This window comes from Charadrius vociferus, unplaced genomic scaffold (assembly GCF_000708025.1).
Source record: "Charadrius vociferus isolate BGI_N301 unplaced genomic scaffold, ASM70802v2 scaffold162, whole genome shotgun sequence".
Lineage (NCBI taxonomy): Eukaryota > Metazoa > Chordata > Aves > Charadriiformes > Charadriidae > Charadrius > Charadrius vociferus.
Genome location: NW_009647236.1, coordinates 4,553,320 through 4,580,138, shown reverse-complemented (window position 1 = coordinate 4,580,138; position 26,819 = coordinate 4,553,320). Strand labels below are relative to the sequence as shown.

Genomic DNA, 26,819 nt, shown 5'->3' with positions numbered 1-26,819 from the left:
TTTTTCCTCACCCTGCAGGGACTCCACACTATCCAAGCCACACTGCCTTGCACTCCCCTCAGCCCTTTCGTGTGTTTGTGGATGCGTGTGTGTGTGAGAAAGCAGACACGTGGTGGAAACCAGCAGGGCCTTGTTTCCTCTGGTTGCTGCTCAACCAGAAGCAAAATATTCCACAGTTCTAACTGGATACTGTGAAGTCCAAAAGCGGTCAGCATTGTGAATTATGTCCATTGAAACACTGCGAGCGGTGTACTTATAACGACAGTAGGCCTTGTAGATTTGTAATATATTTTGTTTTGTTTCTTTTTTTTTGTAGTGCTCTTCACAAGTGAGAAAAAAGAAATTGGTTTTTTTGTTGTTTTTTTTTTATTTTTTCTGTCTGTTTTTTGATTTTTTTGTGGTTTTTTTGTTGTTTGTTTTTTGTAGTAAAGAAGGGTTGTATTTAGAGGCCAGTAGCTAGAGATCCAACCAGTGGAGCTCATGAAGCACTACCTGGCCTTAAGGCCACCATCCAAGGGAAGTTGGGAAAATTATTATTCACCCAGCCTCCGGAAATGTAATGTACCAGCAGGCAAAAAACAGTTCTTCATGTAGTACAAAAACAACAAAATGAAACGAACCCAAAAAAAGGAGGAAAATAAAGGTAAAAATGAAACAAAAATCATTTCTTAAATTCTAGTGCCATAGCTTTTTTTGTTGTTTCTATTTTTTTGTTCATAACAAAGAGAGAGAGAGAGATTCTACTTATCCGTCTGACACATGCATCCTCATGTGGTCGTTGAAATGCTCGATTTGGTCAAACTTAGCTGGACAGACAGAGCAGACGTATGTGGTCCCCTCCGTGCAGGCCACCACCCCGGCAGGGACAGCCCTTGCGCCAGTGCCGGTGGCTCCAGGTGTGCCATTGGTGGCACTGTGCAGAGCCACATGCCTCTCCAGCAGGGTCTTGTGGGAGAACTTCTTCTTGCAGATGTAGCACTCGTAGGACTTCTCCCCACGGTGGAGGCGCATGTGCACATTAAGGGAGCTCTTCTGGGTGAAGCGCTTGTTGCAGATACTGCACTGGTATGCCCTCACGCCAGTGTGCGTCACCATGTGTTTGATTAGGTAATCCTTTAAAGAGAAGGAGCGCCAACAGATGCTGCATTGGTGGGGTTTCTCACCTGCCCATTACCAACGAGAGAGAGAGAGAGAGAAAGAAAGAAAGAAAAACAGACAAAAAAAGATAATAAAATTAAACCAGCTCAGTACGATTCTTTGCAATAAACTAGTGGTAAGTCTCACGGGGGTCTTTGGAGAGGTGCTCTGGCTAAGAAAGAGTAATTCTGTTAATAAGCATGTCTTGATACACAACATTTTTTGCAACCAGAGGTTTCAAAATGCTTTATAAAGGGGGCTACAGGCATTCCCAATCCACATACAGTAAAAAGGAGCTCAGATGATCTCTTCAAGTTCACATAGTAGGCACTGACAAAGACAGGACTAGAGTTAAGAGGTCCTGGCGTCTACTCCCAGCTTCAGTGGCACGGCCCCTCCTGCCTATGCTCCTGCCTTGCTCCGTGTGCTCTTTTCTAGACAGGCCTTAGTTAAGTTACTTTACCTTTCAGTGGCTCCATCTCCCTACCTATATGCAATAAAAGCATGGAGAAGCTAGTGATTACTAGATAGCTGACGTGTAACACGCTCGTTTTTGTCAAATTGCTTTAAATTTCTCATTAGAGAAATGCTAAAGATTGCCAAAGGAATCCAACGCCGTATAAGAGGTTCCCATTTGTTGCCCCTTTTTCTGGTCAAATCTCATAGCTGAAGCATAGATAATGATAACTGAAAAGGGAACCTCAGTACATCCAATTGCCTAGGCCAGACAGTACCATGCAAAGGGCAACATAACAGATAAACCTCCAGTGTAACAGACCTGACACTTAAATGATTTGACTGCCAATTAAATAAAACACCTTATCAGGTAAACCAGAGATACAAAATACTTATGTCATCTACCACATTGCCAGGGCTGTTGTAAAACTGCTTCTGGCAACTTGTATAAGTGAACTCTGATCATATCCAGACAAACCAGTGACTACAAGGTTGAACTGCAAAAAATATTTAGCTGAGCACATATGATTGGTTTGTCCAGACTACTCTTAATTCCTCCTCATCCTCAGAGTTCTTCTGGGAGACAATGTCACGGCCTCATGTTTCATGGTATCAGGCAACATTTTCATGATATGTTGTTGTATTGATAATGTAGACAATGCCCAACACCCTGACTGCCCCATCAAAAGCTGCTTTTTAATCTGTTTTCTGAATCACTTGTGGTATATTTCAGGTGCAGTAATTCACCGTCCCCAAAGCTGTCAGGGAGAGAGAGATGGTACCACAGCTCTCTAACAATCAAAATGATCTTCTCTTTCACTCACTGAAAAATGATTTTCCTTTGGTTATTCCACAATTTCCCCTCTAGCAGAGATCCTTTTTTTTTTTTTTTTTCACGGACATCCTGCTTCCTCCTTTTTACAATCTGTCTGGCACTGTTTTAAATCCTGAAGGGTCAATCTTCAGAGACCATCACACGTCTCTGTAATATATCATTTACTCTTTGTACAGTGAGATTACAATACGCTACTTATATTCAATTTTAAGAGGAGATAATTAATATGGATTGGATGGGAAGGACCTACTTCTTTATCTCCCCTGAGTCTCTGTTTCTTTTTATTTCAGTTTGCACATATGACGGTGACATCTGTGAATGAAATCCACATGCTGCTCTTCCTTGCACCAATGATGAGTTTGTCCCTACTTGGTGAAAAACACTTGGTCAAAACACATTAAGTCTTTACTTTCCTGCTGGCTTTGCCAAACATAGCAGTGTGTTGAGTGTAGACAGGCCAATATCCTTGACATGTGTTATGTGGAAAATGATAGTGTGTCAGTTATAATAAAGTCTGATTAACTTACAAGAGACTGATTATATTTACAATGCTCATTTTTGCCTTAGGCAATATATGTCCCAGAGTTTGTAATAAGTTGGTGTCCTCTGCTCGAGACCCTGTTAAAACTATGCTATAAAAACACCCTGATTTTTGTCTGCACATGTTTCTAAGATACACTGGGTTCTGGCTTTCTAATGTTAGCTTCAAAACCTTCCTGGGATTTCATCTCTCCTAAAAATCTCAAAACTTTTTTAGGTTTTCTATTTTGTATGCAAATTTATGTCCTTCCTAAGCGAGCACTGTAGATTCTTTATTCCCATGATTCCTCATCTTGAAGTAGGAGAAAACTTTGCTCAGTGAATTAAATGTGCACATTCCTCCTTATGGTTCTTTATTTCATATTTGGCTGGTTTCAGACAGCAATGTGGGACAGTTATCAAATATTAATCACAGCGTGAGATGTAGAAGGCAATGATGGCTTGTAAGGTGCACAGACACTGCATGTATTCTAGTATTGCATTTCCACAACATTGCATGCCTTGGAGAACAACATTGTGGGATACATTAAAGCCAGTCTGCAGGGAACACAGAAAAATATCCAGCTCTAGGATGTTTATGTCCATATGAAAGAAGAAAGGGAAGTAGGTTGCCATTGCATGGAAAGCTACATCAGAGTGTAGTTTTTGGAAGCATAAAAACATACAGAGATTGGGAGGCCTTTATGTTGTTGAATTCTGGTTTATGATTAGACTCCTCCATGGCTTCTCTTGTGAGCCCTCCAAAAAGCAAGTCTAACTCAAACATTTGCAAATAGTTCCCTTTTCCCATGGATGTTTTCCAGAGCCACTTTGCCTGGCTTCTTTTAATGGGGCTGAGGAAAGTCATCCTGGCAGTAGGAACAGCTGTCTCTTCTCAGTTTTCATAATGATCCTGTCCAGCACTAGACAAGGTAGCAGACATACTTTCTGTGAGGCTGTTCATATAAAGGCTATTTTCAGAAGGCTTTTCTGAAGCCCTGTGCTCTGTTGGTTAAGGTGCAATTATTCTCCCAGACACTCCAGAACCCAGTTTGTTCATAAATGAACTTTGAAATCATTTATCTACCCAAATCTCTCCTCGCAGCCACAGTTCATTGTTTTAGGCACTCTCAGACCCACACAAGTAAAATATTAATTCATGATTAGAGATGCCTATCAGTTTCCTTGGTTGACTTTATGTGTAGTAGCCAGGAATATTTTAAGTCAAGTCTTCCAATATTATTCTTTATCTGATTCCAAATACCAAATGTAGTGCAGAGTTGGGGGTGGGGGAAATAAAGCGCCTAATCTCAGTGAAGTTGTTTGTGAAAAAGCCTTTCTAGCTTTTAAAACAAGGATGCAGGCAGATATACTTGACTGTGTTCTGAAGGGGGTATTTTTTCTGAGTAACACAGCACTATCTACACAGTATTTTAGCTACTCATCCACAACAGAAAGATGGAGAACATAAACAGACGCAAAGGGTAATCTTGGGATTTAGGATTCTTGATTCTTGCAATAGAAAGTAAATAGAAGTTAAAAGTTTACATGCACACATGGAAGTGAAATCTATTGGATACAGTGGGGAGGCATGACTTACATTCCTCCCATACCTCGGGTAATTTCTCCAGGTTCTACTCCATGTATCACAAACCCAGCGTTTATTTTAAGCTCTGATGTTAACAAAACCACTGCTTGGTGAGAGAAATATTTACTCTTTCTCTAAAGTAGAATTTCTCTCCAAAGTCAGAATGAGCCGAGGGCTAAAGCAAGCAAAATTTAGTCCTGAACCCAGGATAGCTTCTCTGTGTAAGATACAACATCTTCTTGCTTTGAAGTCTCATAATGACAAAGCAAGAAAAGGCAGTTCTGGCTCAGGAGTAAATATTGTTAACTATGTTGTCTCAAAAGACCATATACTAAAGCAGTTGCACTTCTAAACAAACAGGGTGCTGATGCGGTATTCTACATCTATTATTTTAAATTTTTCTCATTTAGCCCTATGTTTCTGTACTCATAGCTAGTGAAACATTTGATTTGCCAAGAGATAGGGGATTACACCAGTTGGCTTCAGTGAAGTACAGAAAAACTTCCTGAAAGAACTCCAAATTTACTTTCTTATAGGAATATGTGAGATTTAGAAAATATGTGGCAGTGTCTCTAACACCCAGGCCTGGACCTACTGCTGCAACTCCACCAGGAATGTACTTGCCCGAAACTCATGCCAATCATCATCACTTGAGCTTAAACCCCCATACCTGCAAAACTTACAAGGGGATGCCCTTTCTTAGTAGATACAGTTTTTCTTTAATGACTTATTAACAGTTTCCTCACGCCACTTCTACATGTTGTAGAAGTGGCGTGACTTCTCATGCCAGCTTGCAGAGGACAACAAATGCCTACCACTTCCTTGGATGGGTGCAGGACACATGTTACTCCGAGTAAAACAAGCTTGTTTCTGCACCATGCACAGTTAGGCCCCTATAAGGGACCTATAAGTTTCTGCAGGGGCTCAACTTCAACACAGCAAGCTCAGAAAGTGTCCAGTGATACCAGCTCCCCGGATAACCTCTCCCTGCTGTTTGTGCTGGGGGCTGACAGGTTGGGAAACAGAATCTAAGTCCATGTTTGTCAAGTACTTTATCTGGCTTCGTGTATAAACCAAAGGGACATACTCTTACCTGTGTGTACAAACATGTGCTTGACGTAGTTCTGTTTGGCGGTGAAAGTCTTGTTACAGAGAGTGCACTCATAAGGCTTTTTTTCGCCTTGCCCACCCGCTGTGCTGTGGCCCGCAGATGGGGCCAAGGGCTGTGGGGCTGGCAGCTGGGCAGTAAAGGTTGACAGGCCAGGCTGGGACACTGTCACAAACTGTGTCTGTTGGCCAGCTAAAGGCTGGGGCAGGCTGAAGAGAAAAGGCTTAGGGCCACTGCCAGCAGACTGTGTGGTGAAAAGGGCAGGCAGGTAGGTGTTGCCAGCTGTGCCAATGACCTGAGTGTTGCTGGTCAGAGTCAGTGGCATCCTCAGATTGCTGGTGAGGGTTTCTGTCTGGCGTAAGTAGATCTGTGTGGTTGGCAATGGCTGGGCAACAGTTGTGTTGACAGAAGGCTGCAAAGCCCCCTTTTCGGTGCCGTTATTGACTGTGAGCACTTTGCTGTCCATTTCAACGTCATTGCTTCTCTCTGGCGAGGAAGAGTTGGCATCTACATGCTGCTGCTGCTGCTGTGGCTGAGTGCCATCAGCAGGGACATCATTTTGATCTGCTTGAGAAGGCTCTTGCTGCCCATCCCGGCCCAGACCAGCCATAAACTGCTGCTCCATGGAATCGGGCTCAGTGCCAATGGAGGAACTGACTCCCGAATCAAAACTCTCCCCTTTGGGCTCACTCTCAGTGCCTTCTGCTTGGTCAGTATCCTCGGTGCATTCCTCAGACTCATTGCGCTCAAGGATCTGCACCCTCTGTTGGCCATAGTAGTCATAGTCATCCTCCATCTCCTGCTTAATGTGGATATTGCCCATCAGGGTTTGAATTCGGACAGGGCGTGGTTGCTTGCGGCAGTGTGTGGTCTCTGGAGTGGTGGAGAGGTACCGCTCCATCTGTTGCGACCGTTCATGGATCCGGGTAATCCAGCTGGGATCTTCCATGTGATGGTCCCTGGGGAGCCCCAGGGCTGTTTCATGGTGACTGACCACAGCTCCACTATAAAAGGAGCGCTCCCCACTGCCATTTTGCATGGAACAGGCATAGAGGGCCGAATAGATCCTGTCCACACTGTGCTGTGAATGGCTCTGCAGGTAGCCAGACTCTGTGTCGGTGCTCTGCCCCGAGGTGCCTGATTCGGGTGTTCCCCTGGGTGTCTCCTGGCCAGAATCCTGAATCACTGGGTAGACTTCCCCCACATTTTGTGAGACAATCCTTGTGCACTCATCAATCACAGTCTTGATCTGCAGGATGCTGGCAGCTGTGAGGATTTGGAGGGCCTCTGACTGTGAGACCCGCAGCACCCCGCTGTACATAAAGTCAATGAGCTTTTGCACAGACTGGACTGACACCACTGAGGGGATCTCGATGTCGCTGTAGCCCAGCAGCAGCTTGTCCTGGAAGAGGGAGCTGCCAGCCGCCAGCACACAACGGTGGGCGCGTAGCATGCTCCCGTGGATGCGGACCGTCACGTCACAGAAGTGGCCACGGTTGCGCTGCTCGTTGAGGGTCTCGAGCACAGAATTGCTGAAGTTGTGAAGGTTGATGCTATGAATGCGCTCTGTCATCCCCTTGCAACTGATGTTACCTGTAGCAAAGCAGGCGACAAAAAAAACAACAGCAGATTGAGTCTTGTCCTCTGCAGAGCCACAGTCAGGGCATTGGCAAAGGTGACAGCCCACTGCGTAAACAAAAGATTATACTGTAAAAATTACATACAAAGACACCAATAAGAAGACAGCATCTCTGTAAGGCTAAAAGTAAACATCGCTGCTCATTTGCAGAAGCTCAAGTTTTGAATTTTTGGACAAAAGCAGACAAAGACAGGTGTAGCTGGGCCTACATTCCCACTACATTCTTGGGCCTTGGACTTCTTACCAGTTTATCTGGCTCTAAAAAGCCTAGAGCCAGCCAATTGTAAACAGTGAGCACATGGATTAAAGCTGGATTTTGGGCTGTTCAGATGTGGTCCCATGTCAGAAAAGATCAGATTCTTACTTTAATGACCATTTACACCAAGTTGTTAATGCAAAGAGTCTATACAAAAATGTGATTTCTATCTAGATTGGTATTTTAAGGAATTTGGATCCTGTGTTTTATAGTACACTTACTTGCATCAAAAAAACTGGCAGTCACTTTGTAAAATCCAAATCTGGTTCAAGATTTAGGTTGTAAATGTTCCTAAAATCCCACGCACAGTTTTGTCTGGGGTTGTGGTTTAGAACATTTGCTACCCAATAGTGACAAACAGTCCTCTGTAAGAACCCAAAGCACAAAGTTAACATGAGCTGTCCCCTTCATTTTTAGCATATCCCAAGTTCTGACTGGCACCAGAATGCCATCATATAAAAACAAATGTTCTCCTGCTGTTATTTACTTGACAGAAACTGGAAAATTACAGACATTTACTCTAAGGAAGACTTTGTCTTAGTTTGGCTGAATAATCAAAATAAAGAACAGTTTAGAAAAGCACCTAACCAATTCGGTTACAGAGCCAACATATTGTTTAAAATGAACCTCTACAAGTGACTAAAAAGTAACTTCTTAATCGCTCGATCCGCTTTTCCGTATCCATCTTGCTTGCTTTGGTTTTAATGCTTTTTCGTTTCCTTTTCTCTCTTTTTTTTTTTTTTTTTTACTATTTAGATTTTGATGTAAACAAATTATTAGTAATTATTATTAGTAATTTTTTTCTCATAGCATTTGTAGTACATGCATCACCTTGGTTCCCAGAAAAGTATGCAGAAGAAAGTAATGCAAAACCACCACTAGTATTAGAGGCATTTTGCCTTGAATATTCCTAGCAAAGCTACAACCCCTCTTGCCACAGTTACTTGTTAATGTGTGAGAATCTGGAAGTGAAATTTGGCAGAGAAGCATGAGTAAATTAAACTAGCTTATCGTCACTGTCTGTTTTAACAGAAGTATACAGAACAAATACATGGCATTGAAAGCGGTTTCATATACATGCCTTTTAGCCCAACAATGTCCCTCTGGTCCAGCCTAAAGGGTGCTTTACATCTCATACACAGGCAGTAGAACACTACTCACTGCAATTTGCAGGAAAATGTGGTGTCCTCCCTGTTCTGCCTTTTCCTTCTCATTTATCCACTCCTGACATCTCAAGCACCCTCTATGCTGGTGGTTCATAGAGAAACCACCTTAGACAAAGGTGGTTATTTTAATTCTCTGAGGTAGCTGAATGATAAAAGGGAAGTACAAAGGTAAGGAACTGGAAATCTTGATGGGGCCAAGCTGTCTGAAGAAGTGTGATGTTAACAGATGTAAACCAGCCAGTATCAGAAGGGTACTAATTTCCATGTAAGATCAGAGCACTGGGGCGATGCACACATAGCAGAAACAAGGAGGAAACTACTAACAGTATCATGGAGGCTGTGAATTTCATGTGTTCATAAGCTCTGTTGGGAAACCTGAGTTTCATCCTCTGATGAGACTGATCATAGGACTGGAAAAACACCTTAGAAACTGGGAGACTTTCCTTCAAGGGCACTGCAACTATTATTAGACAAAATAATGTACAGAAGATACGTATTGCCTTCTTCTTCCAGATAGAGTCATTCTCCAGAGGCCTCCAGGACAGTTCCAACTACTTCCCTTCCCAACATGTCAGACCACATGAGGATTCAAAATGTATTTACATAACAAGTCAGAATCCTTGATCTGAAAGGAAGAGAACTTGGTAAAAGCTGTGTACTGGTGGCGAAACAGAAGGGTGGAAAATTAATGATGAACAGATGACACCTCTTTTCAAGACCTACTGTAGGCCCTAGCATGTGATTGCATAGCTACCCATTTATCTGCATCTCCCTTTGAGTGGTTGCCTATCAGTATGATAGAAATCTTTCCATCGATAAGTATCAATCAGTACTTGGTTTGACCCTAGGGCTCCCTTTTCATGCAAACATGTCTTTAAGATGTGCTTCTAGAAAAGGGAATGACCTCTAGTTTAGGTTCTGCTTTGTCAAATGAGGTATTTGACAAGAAGAAGAAATATGCAGCAGTCTAACTCAATAAACCAAAAATCCTGCCTTGCACATGCACAAGGTAGAACATTCCACACATACCAGAGATGCTATGGACAGGTCTCTTGACTTCAGCAGGTACAAAGAAACCTACTTTGTTCCTATGCATCTGGGAGATAAAATAAATTTTGTGAGTGGAACTCTGAAAAATGCATCCTAGGGACAAATCCTTTCCAGAAAGGTGTGATATGCACCATGAGACTTGATGACTTCTTGGGAAAATGAATTCTGCCACTTGACCACAAATCATGTACAGAAAGGAGGAAGGGCAAGGTTCATCTGTAAGTTTCAGCAGCCTTTCTTTGGTCCTTGCTGTGGGAAGCAAGAGTTGTGTAGCCACAATGCATTTGGTCATTAGCTAACTTGATGAAAACAGCTGGCTGGGGTTAATCAAGGCTAAAGAAAAGAGATTTGTATGCATTTCTGAGAGTGATGTGAATATTTCTCCTGTAGGAACTGGTCTAGGTTGCACCCTGAGGTGTAGGAACCGGTCTGAAAGTCAATTGAGACACTTTATAAGAGGCATGGAGTACTTTTTGGTTGCTATTGGTATAACAGAGGTTTCCCTTGAAAAAAATCCTCTCCTCATTTCTTTACTTCTTCAAATGAAATTGGAACATCTACCACTTGTTCAAGTGAGAAACAACTGAAATTCAGGATAAACCAAGAGGACTGAGTGGAAGAGACACGTAACAGATGGTAAAAAAAAACTATATAGATTTTGAGGATATTTCTTCTAGGCCACCTTCCTTGACATTCAACACTGAAAACCACACCTATCCAAAGTACAGGCAACAGTATCAAGGATGCTACTACACAAACCACAGCAGTATAAAAGAGCAGCTTTAACAAACTCCAGAGATTGGTCTGTAGCAAAACCCACTGTCCCATGCAGCTCCTCTCCTTCTATGCAGGAAACTGTCCAGATCCAAGTTTTGTGGTTGTCCCTTACTGTATGCTGTTCTAAGATGAAAGTCCAAACATGACCCTCCCCATAAGAGGTGGACTTGCCAATACAGGTTTGATTCTGAAGTAAATGCCACATTCTGACAAAGACTATCAGAGCCTTGGACAAGCCAGAAAGCGTGTCAGCTCTCCACAAGACCCAGTTACACACGCGCACACTCACCTACTCATCACTGCACAGAATGCCTGAATCAGGAAAAAGACTGCTGTCTCAGGCTCTTCTCAGGCCTGCCACTCTTTTAAACTTGAGACAGTGGGAACTTTTCTGTGAAATTCAAGTGGTCTTTGTTAAGTGCCCGCCCCCCCCCTTTTTTTTTTTTTTCCAGTAAACATGATGTAGAGATCCCAATGGACTTATTCTGAGAAACTCCTGTAAAATGGTTTTGTCCCCTTTCTGTGAAGCAAGTTCTGATTGGAGGGGTATTCACAAACCATATAGGAAAGAATGGGTGTGAAAATGCAAAGGCCATTCTTACCCAGATGGGCAATGAATAGGCGTTTGCCAGTTCAAAAAAAAAAAAAAAAAAAAGAAGAAGAAGAAAAAAGCAGGCAAAAAAGAAAAGAAAAAAAACCCGAGACAACTGCACAGATTATGCACATTTGCAATCCTCCTGGGATGCAATTTGAAGCTGGCATGGCATAAAGGTGAAACATATTACTGTGCAACTTTGAAAAAAGCTCCGTTTTCCCATATGCAAATGTACCGATTAAACTGTCAGGCTATTCACAGAAACATGCATGGAATTCATCCTCAACTAGTAAGAAGGAGCACAACCGTGGATGGGAAAGGAAAAAACTTTTGTTGTGTAATCCATGACTGAGTGCTTAGATTAGTGTTTCCTTGAATCTCATCCACCCCTCCCGCTGACTTTTATGCTACGGGCATTCAAAAGAAAGTAGATTTTACCATGACAATAACAATGACAACCTCTCCAAGTACAGTACCAAAGGGGATGGCAACGGCAGAAGGAAACAGCAGGCAGTGGACTCCTGGAAGATGATCTAGAAAATGTGGAAGTGCAGCAGTGAGGTACATCAAGCATGGCTTGAAGGCAGTTTTCGATTTGCCAAAGCTACCATACATAGACCTACATAAAGCTAGTAAGGTATGACTCGCAAAGGTGATTTTTTTGTTTGCCAAAAACATAAAAAATGATTCCAGCAAACACACGATGTAGTAGAGCTACAAAGACATACTGCAGACTGTGGACCACACACAAATGGCTACATTGTACATTTTAGAAGGTATTTAGTGAGGGTTTTTTTGTACGGCCACTAGGTGTCCCTTTCTGCAAAGTCAATGCTTAACAACTGTAATGCTCATAACTGAAAGATATCACAGAATTTGATTTTCTCTAGCGTCCTTTAAAAGCGCAGTATCTCAAAGCTCATTGCACAGTAATGACTACCATTTCTAGAAGCACAGTGATGATGAAACCACCACAGCTACTACTCAGTGCATAGCCCTCACCTGAAGCAAAACTGCCTAGGATGCTGGAATCCAAGCTCTTTTGGGAAACTTACTGTGTGGTCTTTCACAGGAATAACTAGCAGAGTAAACCCCAAAGGTTCTGTCTTGCTCTCATACTTAAGGAGCAAAGAGAATAATCGCTGCATATCCTTGAGAATTGATAGGCTTGGTTAGACAGATACAGATAGATTTTTTGCCTCAATTTTCTGCTGCAGCACTTAGAAAATTGTTTGGCTACCCATCTTACTAATACTTAGACAAGATTAACTAGAACTAGCTTGATATTGTTGCCCAGTTTGTCTTCCTGACAAGCTTCTCAGGCCTCGCATTGAGAAGAATACACGGTTTGAGACACAGCAGAAAAGTTGGAGGCATTATATCTCATATAGAATATATCTTTATATTCTTACCATCAAAATGACAAGTGCCTCCCTAGGTGGGAGAATACCCTGGGCTAAGTCAAAGATGTGGAAGTTAGGATTGATAGGCTTTCAAAAATTCCTGCTTCTGGAGCTGTTTCTCCATGCTTCTGTAATCCAGCCACTAGTTCCTGGTAGCACCACAAACCTAAGTAACCTGTGCTGCTGGAGACAAGCATTATCATCTACTCCCTACTCTCTTCCTCTACCATGCATAGTTTCAGAAATATCTAATCCTTGGTGTCCACATCAAGTGTTGGATGACCACAGTCTCCTGCCTGTATCAATCAAAGGGATGCATTAGATTCTTCAGTCAGTTATCTAGTCTACTCCTTTTCCTCATGGTGGGAACAATTTACCTATGCTATCTCTTTGGAAATTTGTCTAACACGTTTACAAAAAACAACAATGTGGGGGATTTCCACTCCCTCCCCAGACAGACTGTCTACTATCATTATAGAAAGAAAGTTTTCCTAGTATTTAACTTTGAAACCAATTACTCATCTTTTCCTCGAGGAGACACAGAGAATTACTGTCCACTTTCCTCCTTATAGCACTCTCTCATATGTTGGAACATGCCTCACTTCACTTTTTTAGACCTACCTTTGCTAGAAAATACAAACTCAGGTCTCCCAATCACCTTCACTGGTTACATTCTTACCTTCTCCGTCTTCTGTCCAGTTTGCCCTTCTGTAATTTAAAATGCAGTGCCCTAAAGTGGATAAAGTACTCTAGCTGAGTGAGGTAAATCAAACAGTTGCCTGAGATGCTTTCGTATATGAAACACTTCAAAGACCGTACAGAATGAATAAAACCAAGCAAATAAAGCCCTGTTAGCAAAAAACCCCAAACCTCTACAGATTTTCCTTAAGAAAGGCATGTCTCAGTAAAGAATCCTTAATTTGGAATTAAAATCTCAACTCTTACATAAACATGACAGTTCAGTTGAAATATAGCATTTTCATCACAACATTTGAAAGCCACCATAGCCCCACAATTTCCATAGGAAGTTTTCCCATTTCCATACATTAGTGTCTCCTGTTCCAAACTTAGCACCATAACCATGGGTGCTTTCTTCAGCTCCAATGACCTGATTTATCCCTAGTGATGAAGTTTTATTTTCTGTTGTTCTCAAGTTAGTTACTCTAAAATAAAACTTGATTAGCAGAGCAAAAATTCATATCTAGTGTTTCCATACACAAAATTAGTCCTGCGTCAGGTTCCAACTCTCTGGGTCCAAATTTAGTGGAGCATCATTTTTTCCACTCAAGAAGTGACTTGAACTGAAATCCTGAAAACCTGGTAGTGGCTGACTTCTCAGTATATCTCAACGATGCTAGAGAGGCTGATATAGCCAATCCTGCTCAGACTGATTCTCCTGAATATTTGGCCTCATTCTGAGCAGGGACCTGCAAGAGGAAAAGCTTGTATGGAGTTTCAGGAACACAGAAAAACATTTGTATCCTCAGCAGGAGATCTGACCAGGAGCAGCCCTTGCTTTCTGTTGCTTTAAAGGTTTGCTGGATTTTTCACCCAATCATCTGCTTGAACATCTTGAAAATCAGTATCTCCTTCTATAATATCTCTCCAAAACAAACACCAGATGACACTACACGAATTGCCCTAACCCTACCAGATTGTTGTTAGAATCAAAATATGTAGCAGTCTACATTTAACAGGAAGTACTGTATTTTTACCAGCACAACATCTATTAATGTGTCAGTAATACATTATATGGAAGAAAGAATCACTGCGTTCTGAAAGCTGTCAAACTTCTCTAAATTTCATAGTCTAATAACTACGTTTATTTGAAAGACAGAAATGCATGCACACACAAACACAACCTTATTCTCCAAGGAGCAAGCATATCGAGTAGATGGCTAATAAGAAAGAGTTTGCTTAAACTTTGTTCAGGAGACAGGCTTTTTCTGCAGACTACAGAATGTTCAGTAAATTTCCTATGCACAATTTATTCAGTTAATTGCCCTGTCCTTTTTAGCATCTACCCAATGATGAGATATCCATTTTACATAAAACTGAAGGTTAAACCATAGGTGTTCTGTACATAAGATTACTTCCATATCCAGTGGGCATAAATCCCCAGTGTCAAGCATAAAAGCCTCTGTTTCAGCCTACACACTTGGGGAGCAGGCAGTGAATCATCTTCCTGTGCTTTGCCTGAAAGACTGCAGAAGTCCGTCAGCACTAATCCTGTTTGCTCTACAATCAACAGGTGGCAATTCTGTGCCTCAGTTTGCTTCACATGTAGAACAATGATAGCATCATGCACCCAATTCTGCAGAAGGACTGCTTGCCTTAATTAATCTTAAGAAATTGTTTTGCATTCCTTGGATGAAGAACACTACAGAAAGATCAAGAACTAACTCCATAGGTCTCTCCAAATTTTGTTCTCCAGGCTTACAAAAAATGAAGCTTTCCTCTCACATTAGTCTCGTGCCTTGATCCCTTTATACCTCTTTATGGTGAACACCCTACTTACAACTGTAAAACACCAGGTAAAAACTAGCTCCAACTTATAGCAGTCTGGTGACCAAGGGCTTCAAAGTGTTATAGCACATTCAGCTATTTTTAAGTTAAAGAAATACTCCATTTTTAACCAGGGTATTTACTTTTCCCTCTTTCACTCCAGTTTGTATTCTTGCTGGTTTAGGAACTCCAAAGATACTTTAGACTAAAGAGGGTATACCCAAAAGCTATTTTTATTCCCAAGCATGTATTTGGGGTCCAGTCCAATATACGTCAACTGTAAACACTGGCACACATATACACACACTCTGTTTCTGTCAGTTCCTCTCTCAGCCCTTGTCTGCAGACCCTTTGCTGCAACAGCCATGCCATCATATCCCAGGCATAGACACGGACTACACTGATGGAGGATGCTTTTCCTGAAGGTATCTACACCACCTCCAAGCAACATATACCACATGAACAGAAGAACCACCAAAGCTGTTGTCACAACTGCATTAATGGGGGCTTCAACAGGCTGGCCATACCATTACAAGGTTGTTAATTCCTGTGCCCCGGCCAGCTGTAACCTATTTATGTTAGCAAAAGATACGATCACCAATTAGCACTTTAATGCTGTTTTAAAAAACGTGAAGGGAGAAAACTGTTTGTATAACGGCCCTCTTGCAATTGGAAACAGAGAAAACAACATGGCCACATGATGGCACTATTTCCTAGGAAGAGAAACGTGGTCGTACTCATCCCTTCTTCAGTAGGGAACATTTTCACGTTCTACATGAAAACTTGTTTAAACCACGCTCGCTTGTTCCCAGAGAGCTCACGTACGATCCTGCCAAACCCCAGCATGGCCCAACTGTTTTAACTGGCTATAAGTTTACGGCAGTTTGGATCTTTAAAAATCTAGGTGGCATCTATTGCTAGTTTCCTTTCACAGGTGTTGTTACTCAAGTGGGCACGCTGCACTAGCGGACCTGCAGCAAGAGAGCCACTGAACAGAGAGAGATGAGATGGGCCAGCAATGCCGATGGAGTTACGGTGTGAACACTCCCAACTCAAACAAAGAACGGGGGGACACTTCTTGGAAACAGAAAGAACAAACTTTTTGGAAAATGTAGGCAAACAAGGTGATTTATTTTGCTATTCGATGGTCCTGATTAAAAGCTTACTGTAGTCATTAACAATACCTTCACCTGCTTTAAGGGCTTTTGAATACCTGAAAGGAAAGTGAACAGGGATTGCTTTTGGTCATCTCGCTGTGGTGGACTGTATAAACTTACTATATCCTCTCTCAGAAGCATTGTTTAGGGGAGAGAAGGGGCTGGGGTTGGAGGTGGGAGCTGAGTCTGGAGGAGGAATGAATTAGAAGGACAATAGGTGCAAATATATTAAAACATGTCTCCAAAAGAGACAATTGCTATTCCATGAACTCTTTCATGTTTGCCCTGTATTGTTAGGTTTTTCCCCCCAGGCAGAAAGACAAGGAGGAAAAGCTTATCAGTTTGAATGAGGTTAAATACAGTAAGCCTGAAAGCCTGTGGGCTTTGGTTAAAAGGAAAATATAGATTAAAACCTCTTAAGATAATTACCTGTTTAGAAGGTTTCTATTCAAGCTAGAAACCTCTACAGGGAGTGTTTGTAGCAGTCTGCTAGGAAAAGGGTGCAGTCAGAAATGGTTTACTTTTGTGGGAGAGATGCTGCCTGTGGAAGAGCACCGCTTATACCCTCCACGTTTCCAAAGAAAGGCCTTTCAATGTAGAAGATTTTTTCCTGGTCACAGAGCTACTGGTTGATGGGAGAAACAACAAATGGATGAAAAACTGTAAATGCCAGTCCTCAAGGCTGGGAAAAGGATGCTTTTATCTATTCCAGTGGCTGTGTCTCAGCCCTGAGTAGAGGGAAGATATCACATGAAAATGATAGATTTTATTTGGTTATTTTTTTCCATTTAGCTTTTTCATCTGTTAGTGAAAGGGTAATTGTTAACTAGTACAACTGGGTGCTTTGGTGAATATTTCAACTTAGAAATAGCGTGAGACAGATATTCATACTGGTTTAGACTGTGGCTTCTTTATTTTGAGTTTCTGGGGTGAGTGTTCAGGCCTGCTTATAATTCAGATTTAAATATCAGTGGGAAACAGCACATGCTCACTTCAACAATGCTGAAGGCCATAGGGAAAATTTCTGTCCTCAGTGAGACCTCTGCAATCCCTGGGAGCAGACTTATTTCCAAAATCACCTATTTAGTTTTGATTGGAAGAGAAATGTATGGTAGAATGCTTTAAACTAATAAATGAAGGCAAAAACCAAGAACACAGCATTCATGGGTGGCTTGATATCATCAGATGGATGTGTAGCATTAAATGTACATTGTGAGTTCCAATGCTTCCCCTCCAGCCCCCAGCCCCCCAGGGAAAAGGCCCTGGAATTACATGTGTACACAAGCATACAGTCACCAACAGGTGATACCAATACAGTGTATGAAAGTTATTTCTCAGGTCTGCCTTCAAGCACATTCTACCCTCTACTCAGCCAAAAACATGAGAGACAGCATCTGGGAGTTTTACTTTTGAATACAGGGAATATGCCCTGTTTTGAAATGCTGCATAGGATCAAAGCACAAAATATTTTTGTTAAAGTTGACATGGTTGCACACACAGGCACGAAGCTGTGGGGAGAAGTCCCTTGCTCTGTTTTTATTTCCTCTATCATACCCCTTTTCACACAAAAATTGCTACTTTGTGGTTTTTTCTCTATCTGTGTAACATCAATAAATTACACGTTATCACTCCTATCATCTAGTTATAAAGAGCCTTTCAAGTTTTTTAATAGATGCACAATATTGCTACACTTACATTTTCACTGGTTAAGAACTCAAAAATAGCTGTTGTGAGATTACTCTTAATTTATACTACTTCTCTCTTGTGGGCTTTCAAGAAGAAGCATTTCACCACATGTCACAGATTGATACAGAGTATATATTGCGCATCCCAGCCGGGCAGAGATCCTTTCAGTGTTTAACACAACAAAGCTGGGATGAGTAGGGGTTCTAGGATTTGTTTATCCTTTTTTCATAGCTGCAGTTAATTCCTCAAGGAGCTATTTGTGCAGACAGACTAACTAGAGATCTTGAATTCTGTTTGTATTCCTGTTCCTGATTGGTAGATACCTAAGACTAGATTTCATGTTATTTAAGACTAGATCTCATGTTATTTTAGCCTTGTAAATGACTCCATGGACTATGAAAACAGTCGCAGAAAACATAAATGAAAAGATGGCGCAATGGCATTCCCTCTAGAGACAATGATAATTGGCATCCTTGGGAACCCAAACATACAGAGCCAGCCAGAACACATTGCTTGGTCTGCTGTGGACCAAGCTGCAAGGCATATTTGCATGCCCCCTGATGCAAATAAAGGAGTTCGGTGGCACTCTGATGGCTTACAACTGACTTTCACCTATGGAGTAGATCAAACACCACATTTCTTGTGGAAATACAATGATTTTCCCCCACAACATCCCCTAGCACACTTTATAAACCTTAGTAGGTGGTATTAAACAGTACCCTGGTTTTATGTTTCAGGTTCTCTCCCAATACCACGTTAAGGCTTCACTTCAAAAACGCTTTGAATGAAAGAGCTCTCTTTGTTCAGCAGAGAACAATAGAAGAATTGTTTTGGTTTTCTCTCATTTGAATACTGCTCTGGCCCCACCTTGTTCTAAAGTTATTGAGTGGGATCACGGCACAAAGATTACATGGCTACTCTACCATAGGTAAACGAGAGAAAAGAGGAGAAAGTGACTATGGAAGCTTAGATGAAAAGAGCAAAAGCTTCAATGCTAGACAGATCACAGTGGTGAAAAGGCACAGAAGGTGACTAAGTCTATTTTTACATCTGTAACTTTGGAGTTGCACAGTTGCAACAAACCAGGCAACTAATGCACCAGTCAATGTTTCTCAAAGCATGAAAGGTGTCTCCCTATAGCATGCAAAGGACCAACCAAGAGACATGTAAGCATTGAGTTATGCAGGCTTTTAGCAACACACAGTAGGACAAAAGGAGATGTAGATGTAGCTGCTTTAGTTTCCTTCAAGTAAGAGTCACCTGTCAAACACTAGTAAGTTTGACTCTGCTACATGACGTGTCCCTCTGCAGACCGTATTAGGGAAACGGTACATTTGGTTTGGTCTTCTCACCCGATTAGGACAGAGGAGATGACAGCAGTTGCATGTGTGGTTAAGACATGAAATAACAATGATTGGCGTGATTATGTTTGACATTCCTTCAAGCAGATGATATAAGGTGGCAGTTTTGGTATGTGCAACTTCAGGATGAACAACTATTGAAACGAAAAAAGAAGAGGAAGTTAGTCAGAAAGCATCTGAAAGGAAAAGATAAGGAATTAAAATCCATAAGATCAGCAGGGAGGTGGCCTTAATAATACTTTATTAGAGTCCATGTGCATAACCAAGGACAACAACAAAAAATAAGGAAGTAGGAAATGCTACAATGGTTAAATAACAAGGTATAAGAGTTCATTAAAGGTGAAAATGTATCCTTCCAAACATGGAAATCATGCCCAAGTGACACTAATAGAACTGAGCATAAACTGTAGCAGGCTAGATATAAAATAAAGCTTAGGTAGGGAGAAGAGCAAATTTAAAGAAAAAAACACTAAAGGTATAAAGACAAATACTTTCATTATTTGTCTTTAACACAAACACATCAGACAGAGAAAGTTTACAAGGCAATGACCAGTATCTAAGAAGTGCTGTAGATTATGTGGATTGATAGATTAAGTAGGCAAGTAGTAGACTCAGTGGGTTAGCTAGACTACTGATTTATGAAAGCAGTAAAGGTAATCAAAGAGGTTACAGAAATTCTGCAGTGGAATTGACATTATTGCTTTAATTTTCAGAATGGAGGACGATGAAAGAAGGTAAGCGTGCTCAAGGGGGAGAGGAGGAAAGCATTGTTCTGGAGACTGTTATTAAAAAAACCCAAAACCCACATACAAAAACAAACAAACAAAAAATCCCAAACAACAAAAGAGTATTAGAACATTTTAATACATTGAACAATGATAGATAGTTGTATAGTATTCATCAGTCAGTCACTTCATGAGTGAAGCAGTTGAAACACTCATCCAATATATAAGGGAAGGATTTACTAGAAGACTCACAACTAAAAGAATGGTAATAAAAATCCGTGGGGGGGCAGACTCTGAAGACAGGAACACGTAAACTCAGAACAGACTGCAGATATCTTACTGGACAGTTACAGTATGTCTCAGTGCCTGCAGCATGACTTACAAACAGAAGTATCACAGTATTATCAACTCAGTCACCTCAAAATCTTAAGAATGGAACCTATGGGACTGTAAAGAGCAATAAGACTTCTTATCCTTTTCCATGGTACTTCGAAAGAATAGATACACCGGGGACATATCTTCAAGTTCTCCCCTGAAATCACGAAAGCTAGAAACTTGCACAGCTGTTTTAAACCAAAGCTGAAATTATGCATGTTATCACTGAGCGTTCTCTAAATGGAAAGCAGTAAGAAAAGCACTGAATACCACAAGAATTGACAACCTAGCATCAAGCCAGTATTACAAGGTCATCAAATGGGAGAATCAACATTTAGGATAATTAGACAAATTTTCAAAAGCATCTATGTGTTATAAATGTAAGTGATTTATGCATCAGTGAAACTTAGGCTCCAAAGTCGCACAGTTGCTTCTGAAAACATACTTACTGACTTCATAACTGAAGTACCATATGCTATTAGTCATTTCTCATGAGAAGAAAAGCCCGAGAGACCAACCTGACAAAACTCACTTAGTGTACTGATTAGGAATATAGAGACCAGTTCCTATCAGTAGTACAACATTTTACACTGCCAATTCTTCAGTGTATTGTGATGGTTTTTTCAACAGAGATAGGGTGAGCTCAGCTTATAGTTTTACATATCTGTACTTGTACGTACTTCTGTCTCTACACAATTCCAGCAACATATATCTGCTTCTATGAAAAGACAAGTTATTCCTGGCTGATATTTCTTTGATAATCTTACAAACAGAAATATAAACCTACAGGACACAGAAACCACTTACGACTGTTAAAAAGGGAAGCATTTACTAAACAAGATTTCAAATGTTCTGCAAGACAAAAGTGTAATTAAGTATCATGACATCAGTATTTGAGAACTATGGATGTCCTTGCTTTCAGTTTAGCTTGCTACAGAAAAGGCCTGTATCATTATTATTATTATATCATCTAAAATAGATATCTAAACATATATCATTTCTTAGGTCACCAAAAACAACCTAAAAATACTCAGCATTAGCTAACACATACCATACATAGATTAGCAAAAATACAGATGAAATTACTACTGACATACTGCCTGCCTCTGAAAACAAAAAAAACTGGTAGAATCATGGCTCCCTTCCTCCTCTCTGAGTGTGGAGATCATTCGAAAGCTCCAGAGCAGTTCCTAGGGAATCATAGCCACAAATTTCCAGGGGCAGAGGGAAAACCATATGGACATGTAACTGTTCTCTTCCTGCCACAGAACCTCAAAGAGAAACACAAGAAACCTAAAACATTAAGATGAGGCCAAACCATATTCAGATCCATCTAGCCTCTATATTAGCCCCAGGCAAATCAAACTTGTTGATTTATGGGAAGGGAATGGTGGGTCCCTCTAGCTGCTCAAGAAAATGAAAACTCAGAGTTTCCACATCCACTCCCATTGCTCTGTGAACCCTGTGAGGTTTCCCCCCCTGCCTTTCGCTGTTATGCTAGAAGGCTACCAAGGTACAAAAATTAGAACTTAGAAGGAGAAAAAGAAAACAGACTGCCTCAAAGTTCCCATCCTGTGAAAGCTAAAAAATGCTGGAATTGGACCAAGGCAGCCACGTCACTTGAGCATGTATAGACAAAGGGTTCAGATGTGGTCCATCACTGACAGTGTTTATAAAGTGCATTCTATTTAATGCATAAAATCTCCGCAGTCCCTTGCTAAAACATAACTTTATAAAAGTTATTCCCATCTCAATGTCTTGCCAATGACTGCTTCATGGATTTCTCAAAAATCATCCATGCCTCACTTTCCTTCTCAACTTTTACTCCCTACCAGAATCTTAGGTCTCCGCAAGAATTCTGTGTTCTCTAAAATCATAGAAATTGCTTCAGCAGTTTTCCCAATGATTGTCTAACCTGCCTCTCAGTCCCATGGAAACTCTTTGCAAAGATGTTGCTTTTCCTTGTCTGGAACAAACTCCTTCACAGATGGACCATCCAATGTCTAAGAATAACTCTTTTAACTATCAATAGAGACAAAGAAATTCAGTTGCACTGTTCCCGTGGGATTCCTTTGAGTTTGGACACATCTGTTAAGATGCATACATCAGAGCCTGAATGAAGTTTTTGTCTGATTCTATCTCCGAGAACTCGTGAAACTTTCTGCCAAAATGATCTTATCTCTTGGCACTTGCAAAACATATACAGTTATAGATGCTTTCTGAAGGGCTCATGAAGTAAGTGGCCTATACGGACCAAATCAGTTCAAGTACCGCCAAGTCCTGATGACTTCCTTCCCTCTCATCAAAGTCTTTAGAAGCTTTACCTGAGGCAGTTCAGCCTTCAAACTAGGACCCTACCAACTTTGTGTATTCTCTATCCATAAGCAAGAAAGTATGTGGAAAACTGTAAACAGTACCAATCTCACATGCTTTCCTTTGCTTCTTTGTAACCTTTCCAGAACCTGTGCCCCCATGATTGTCCCTGTAGCTTTCTGCACAAACACCTTTCTTCTGGGTAAGCAGCTACACCTGTTAGTGACAGCTGAGTAGCTAGAGGTATAACTCATTTGGAGCTCTATCAGCTCGCTCCATGACTTAATTCCAAATTAATTCAAAGTGCTGCTTTGTATCTGCCAAGCCCTACATGGAAACAGTTACCTCAGGAAGCACCTCTTCCTCTAACTTGTTTCTCCAGTCCCATTGTGTGAGCCAGCATTTCCCAAGACTGAAAGAGATGAGAACTGGTGCTGGATTTTGCTTCAGGGATTCAACTGCACTGGAAATATATCATGATATTCAAATACAGGTATCTAGGACCCGGTCCTACAAGGGTCAGAAGTAATGCAACTTCATTGGGAATAAGTGGCATCAGAAACAACATGTACAATGCACTACACTATAGAATTAAGCTCTAAATGAAGTTGTGCATCACTGTCCTGGTTCCGGCAGGGATGGGGTTAATCTCCCCCGGAGCCGGCAGGGGGCAGGTATTCCATACCACGTGACCCATGCCCGGGCTATAAGAGGCGCTAGCCGGGGCGAGGAGAGGAGTCGCCACTCGGGGGTGGACTGCGGCGGTGCGGGTCCGGTCGGTGCGCTTCGCGGCGGTACTGTAATCGCGTTTTCGTCTTTTCCTTTTGCTGTTCTGTTAAATTGCACTCTTTTAACCCACGAGTTTGGCCCTGTCATTTTCTTTTTCCACGACTGTGGGAGTTGTGCGAGCGGCTGCGTGGTTCTTTGTTGCTGGCTGAGGCCAAACCACGACAATCACATATGACTTTACCCAGATTCTTGTACTAAGTACTTGTTTTAGTAAGACTGGCATTCAGACTATTGCTTGGGCTTTCTTCACCTCTGCCTTTTACAGCTGAGGAGCAGATGGCTATCATAGAGTCTTTATTTTCTATGCTTGGAAAAACTATTTTGATCTGAATCATTCCAAAAGCCACCCTGATTTTTTAGAGTAGATTGGCTTCTGAATATTTCTCATAATAAATATGTGGTGGTGTTTTCTGCCAAGCACTAGTGACTGTGCATGCAAAATGGTCAGTGAAGATTTCAAACTGATTTGAATAGGTGTCCCATAAAATCCAAGTCTTTTTTCCAGATACATGAATGAGGGCTTATGGAACCATCTGTACCTCAGTGCATTTTTCCAAGAATTGATATATCCTACCATGCTGACTCTTTCTGGGTGTTTCTGATATTTTCAACAAAAATTCCTCTCAAGCTTCCTGTCTAATCCTAGTTTTTAAGTATTTTTAAATTATTTAGCATCCACTAGAAAACTCCCCACCAGAATGAAGAATGTCCTTTGAAAATGAAATGTAATCTGCCCAGTTGTGGGGGTAGAGGCAGTATGGTGGTCTGGGCAAGGGAGGAGAAGCAATGTTGTAATGTCTAGAAGGTAGACAGAAGTACAGGAAGTGCTGCTGCTGCAAAAAAGTAGAGCATCAGCACAGGTCCAAAAGTTGACAGGAAAAAAGATGTGGCAATGTAGCTCTGAAAGGAGGGCAAGAGAAGGACAAAGGGAGAGATTCTAGGGTGAGGGGAAAGAATCAGTCCGAAACGCAGAGGAAGCAAGAGGTGAGGAGAAAGGGTTTGTAATGACAGGGAAGCCCATTTTTAAATGTTGGAAGCCACAAATATTAATCTCTTGGGTTAATGAATGTATTCCAGCACAAAGGATTGAGACAATATTAAAAAAACCACCCCACATAACATGGGAGATAGCTATTGTAAATATGCAGTAAATATTCATCGTGCTTTGTTTTTAGTTCATGTGAGAAACTGGCATTGCTATTTTGCAAGGGCATGCCAAACACTAATTATATGCACACAGCCCCAAACAAATACAGCCTGATAAAGGTTATAACCCGTCATAAATAATGGGAGTTTTTCCACTGGTTTCAAAGCACATGGAATCAACTAATAGATCAACACCACAAGACGTCTTAACACTTCTTGAATTTTTGCAGGACTCTAACTGTAATTTGGGAACTAAATTTCAACAATTCCTGAGATGGGACAATATTAATGCTGAAATTATTATTAAACTTCTTTTCTGAAAAAATACAACTTCAGTGTGAAAAGAGCATCTGACATAGGTTTGCAGTTTATTCTAGAACAGGTAGAGCATGAAGAGTGCCAGGCTCCACCTCCCCCTACTGCCCTCTGCCAATATTCCTCACCCCTGAACTTGGCCACCTCAAAAAGCAAAAGCAGGAGTTCACTCTCCAAGTTCCCTACAATCCCTGCTGGCCTCTGTCCTAAGGTTGCTTTCATGGGTTTCCATTTGTACTGTCAAAAAACATCAGTGTGAGGTTTCAAATCCCATTTACTAATGAACTCTTTCATCTTTGTGAATGGGATAAAGAGATTCGTTGTTTGAAAATAAGGATTATTTTTTCTTGTTGTTCTGCTCATTTTTTTGTATCTTTTCACAAGCTTTTTGTTTTCAGAAAACATTACAAGACAAAACTGTACCCCAGTTTTAACAGAGTCTGACATCTCCCATTTGAAGAGAATTCTTGTATATACTAAATTGCATGCTGCCTGCTGCTCAATTGTTTCACATCTCTTTCTTCTCCCCAAATCACCAGGTGAGATTTGGGAAAGTCTCCCCAATGTTTACCAGCTCTATTAAAATCAAGATCTCTAGAAGCAGCTCATAATGAATAAAGTCAGAAGCCAACAGGAATGAATTGCAGCTAAAGTGATTTTGATAGTGATGATCCCTATAACCCGGCTGCTTCCAAGCTTGGCCCTGAGGCAGGATTTTTAAATTAAAAAAAGAGAAGGATATACATACTTTTTAATCTGATTTTTTATTGTCATGCCCTGATTTTTTTTACAGTCCTTTGCAAAGTCTGGTTGGCTTCTGAGCTCTTGAAACCTGGTGTCATCATCTTTCTTTCTCCTTTTTTCCCCCTTGTAAATTTTACAACATCCTAAAAACACCACAGAAGAGGTAAACTATATATTCTGAAACTAGTGAATGATGAGGTTCACATCACCCTGCACGCTCTTGCCCAAGAACCTTCCAGGCAGGGACCACTGTGAAATGACAATGTTTTGAAGAGTTAACAGGGTAAGTTCTGACTTTCCAAAATCCAGTTTTAACCACTCCTTCCTTTATTTTTGTATTTTTTGGCAAAACAGAAAAGAACATTTTTAAAAGGCTGCTTAACCTATGCTGAGTAATCTGAAAGTGAATGTACTCAAAACAAGGGCCTTAAACTGGTACAACCACACAGGTCTACAAAGATTTTCCAGACTCTCACAGACTCCTCTCCACAAAACCGTCCCTCCTTTCTTTGTGGAAATCCTTTACGATCCTGGGTATCAGAGCCAGACACTTGTTTTCTCCCATTGCAATACAGCACAGGCTGAAAATCCCTAGTCAGTAGATATGCCTGGGTAATGAGAAGCATGTGACTACCTGGAGAGGAATAACTACAGCTCTAGATGGAAAGAGACACCCTTGAGGGGTCTTCCGTTTTTAATTCGTAAGAAGCAGCAACCTCACTCAACAACATGCTCTCAGCTTCCTCTGGCTGATTGCATTATCATGACCTTAACAGAAAATGCTCTGTTTCAGTGGTAATTCCCAAAGAAGGGAAAAGGTAAGCCCTGAGGAAGTCCTGCTTCTGCCATTATGGAAAAGAGCATCCAAGTGGAAAACCTGGTCCACAGTAAGGAGTGTGTTTTCAAGAACCCCGGCGCAACCCAACAGCATGTTGGTGTACTCACAATCAGATGACCCTGTGTGTGCGTGCAGGTTTGTTGGTGAATGTGGTGAGTGGATGAGGGCCGGGCTCAGAGACGGAACAGCTTCAAGGTTCAGGCAGGGAAGGCCCGGCTTGGCGCTGCATGCACCCGTCTGAGTAATCTCATTCTCCTCAGACGCCTTCTGGTTTTCAGCTGTCTTGGGTTTCTTCCTGAAAATAAACAAAGAGACCTTTGAAGGGACTGACTGCAT

General features: G+C 41.3%; 1 protein-coding gene across 1 annotated transcript; it reads right to left on the bottom strand.

Annotated features, from left to right (window-relative positions):
* Positions 1-26,819, bottom strand: ZBTB20 (zinc finger and BTB domain containing 20). The gene is made up of 3 exons (XM_009879913.1): positions 26,591-26,819; positions 5,629-7,236; positions 1-1,163 (listed from the first exon to the last, which is right to left on the bottom strand). The coding sequence occupies exons 1-3, from the start codon at positions 26,817-26,819 to the stop codon at positions 745-747; spliced, it is 2,256 nt and encodes a 751-aa protein (XP_009878215.1). The 3' UTR covers positions 1-744.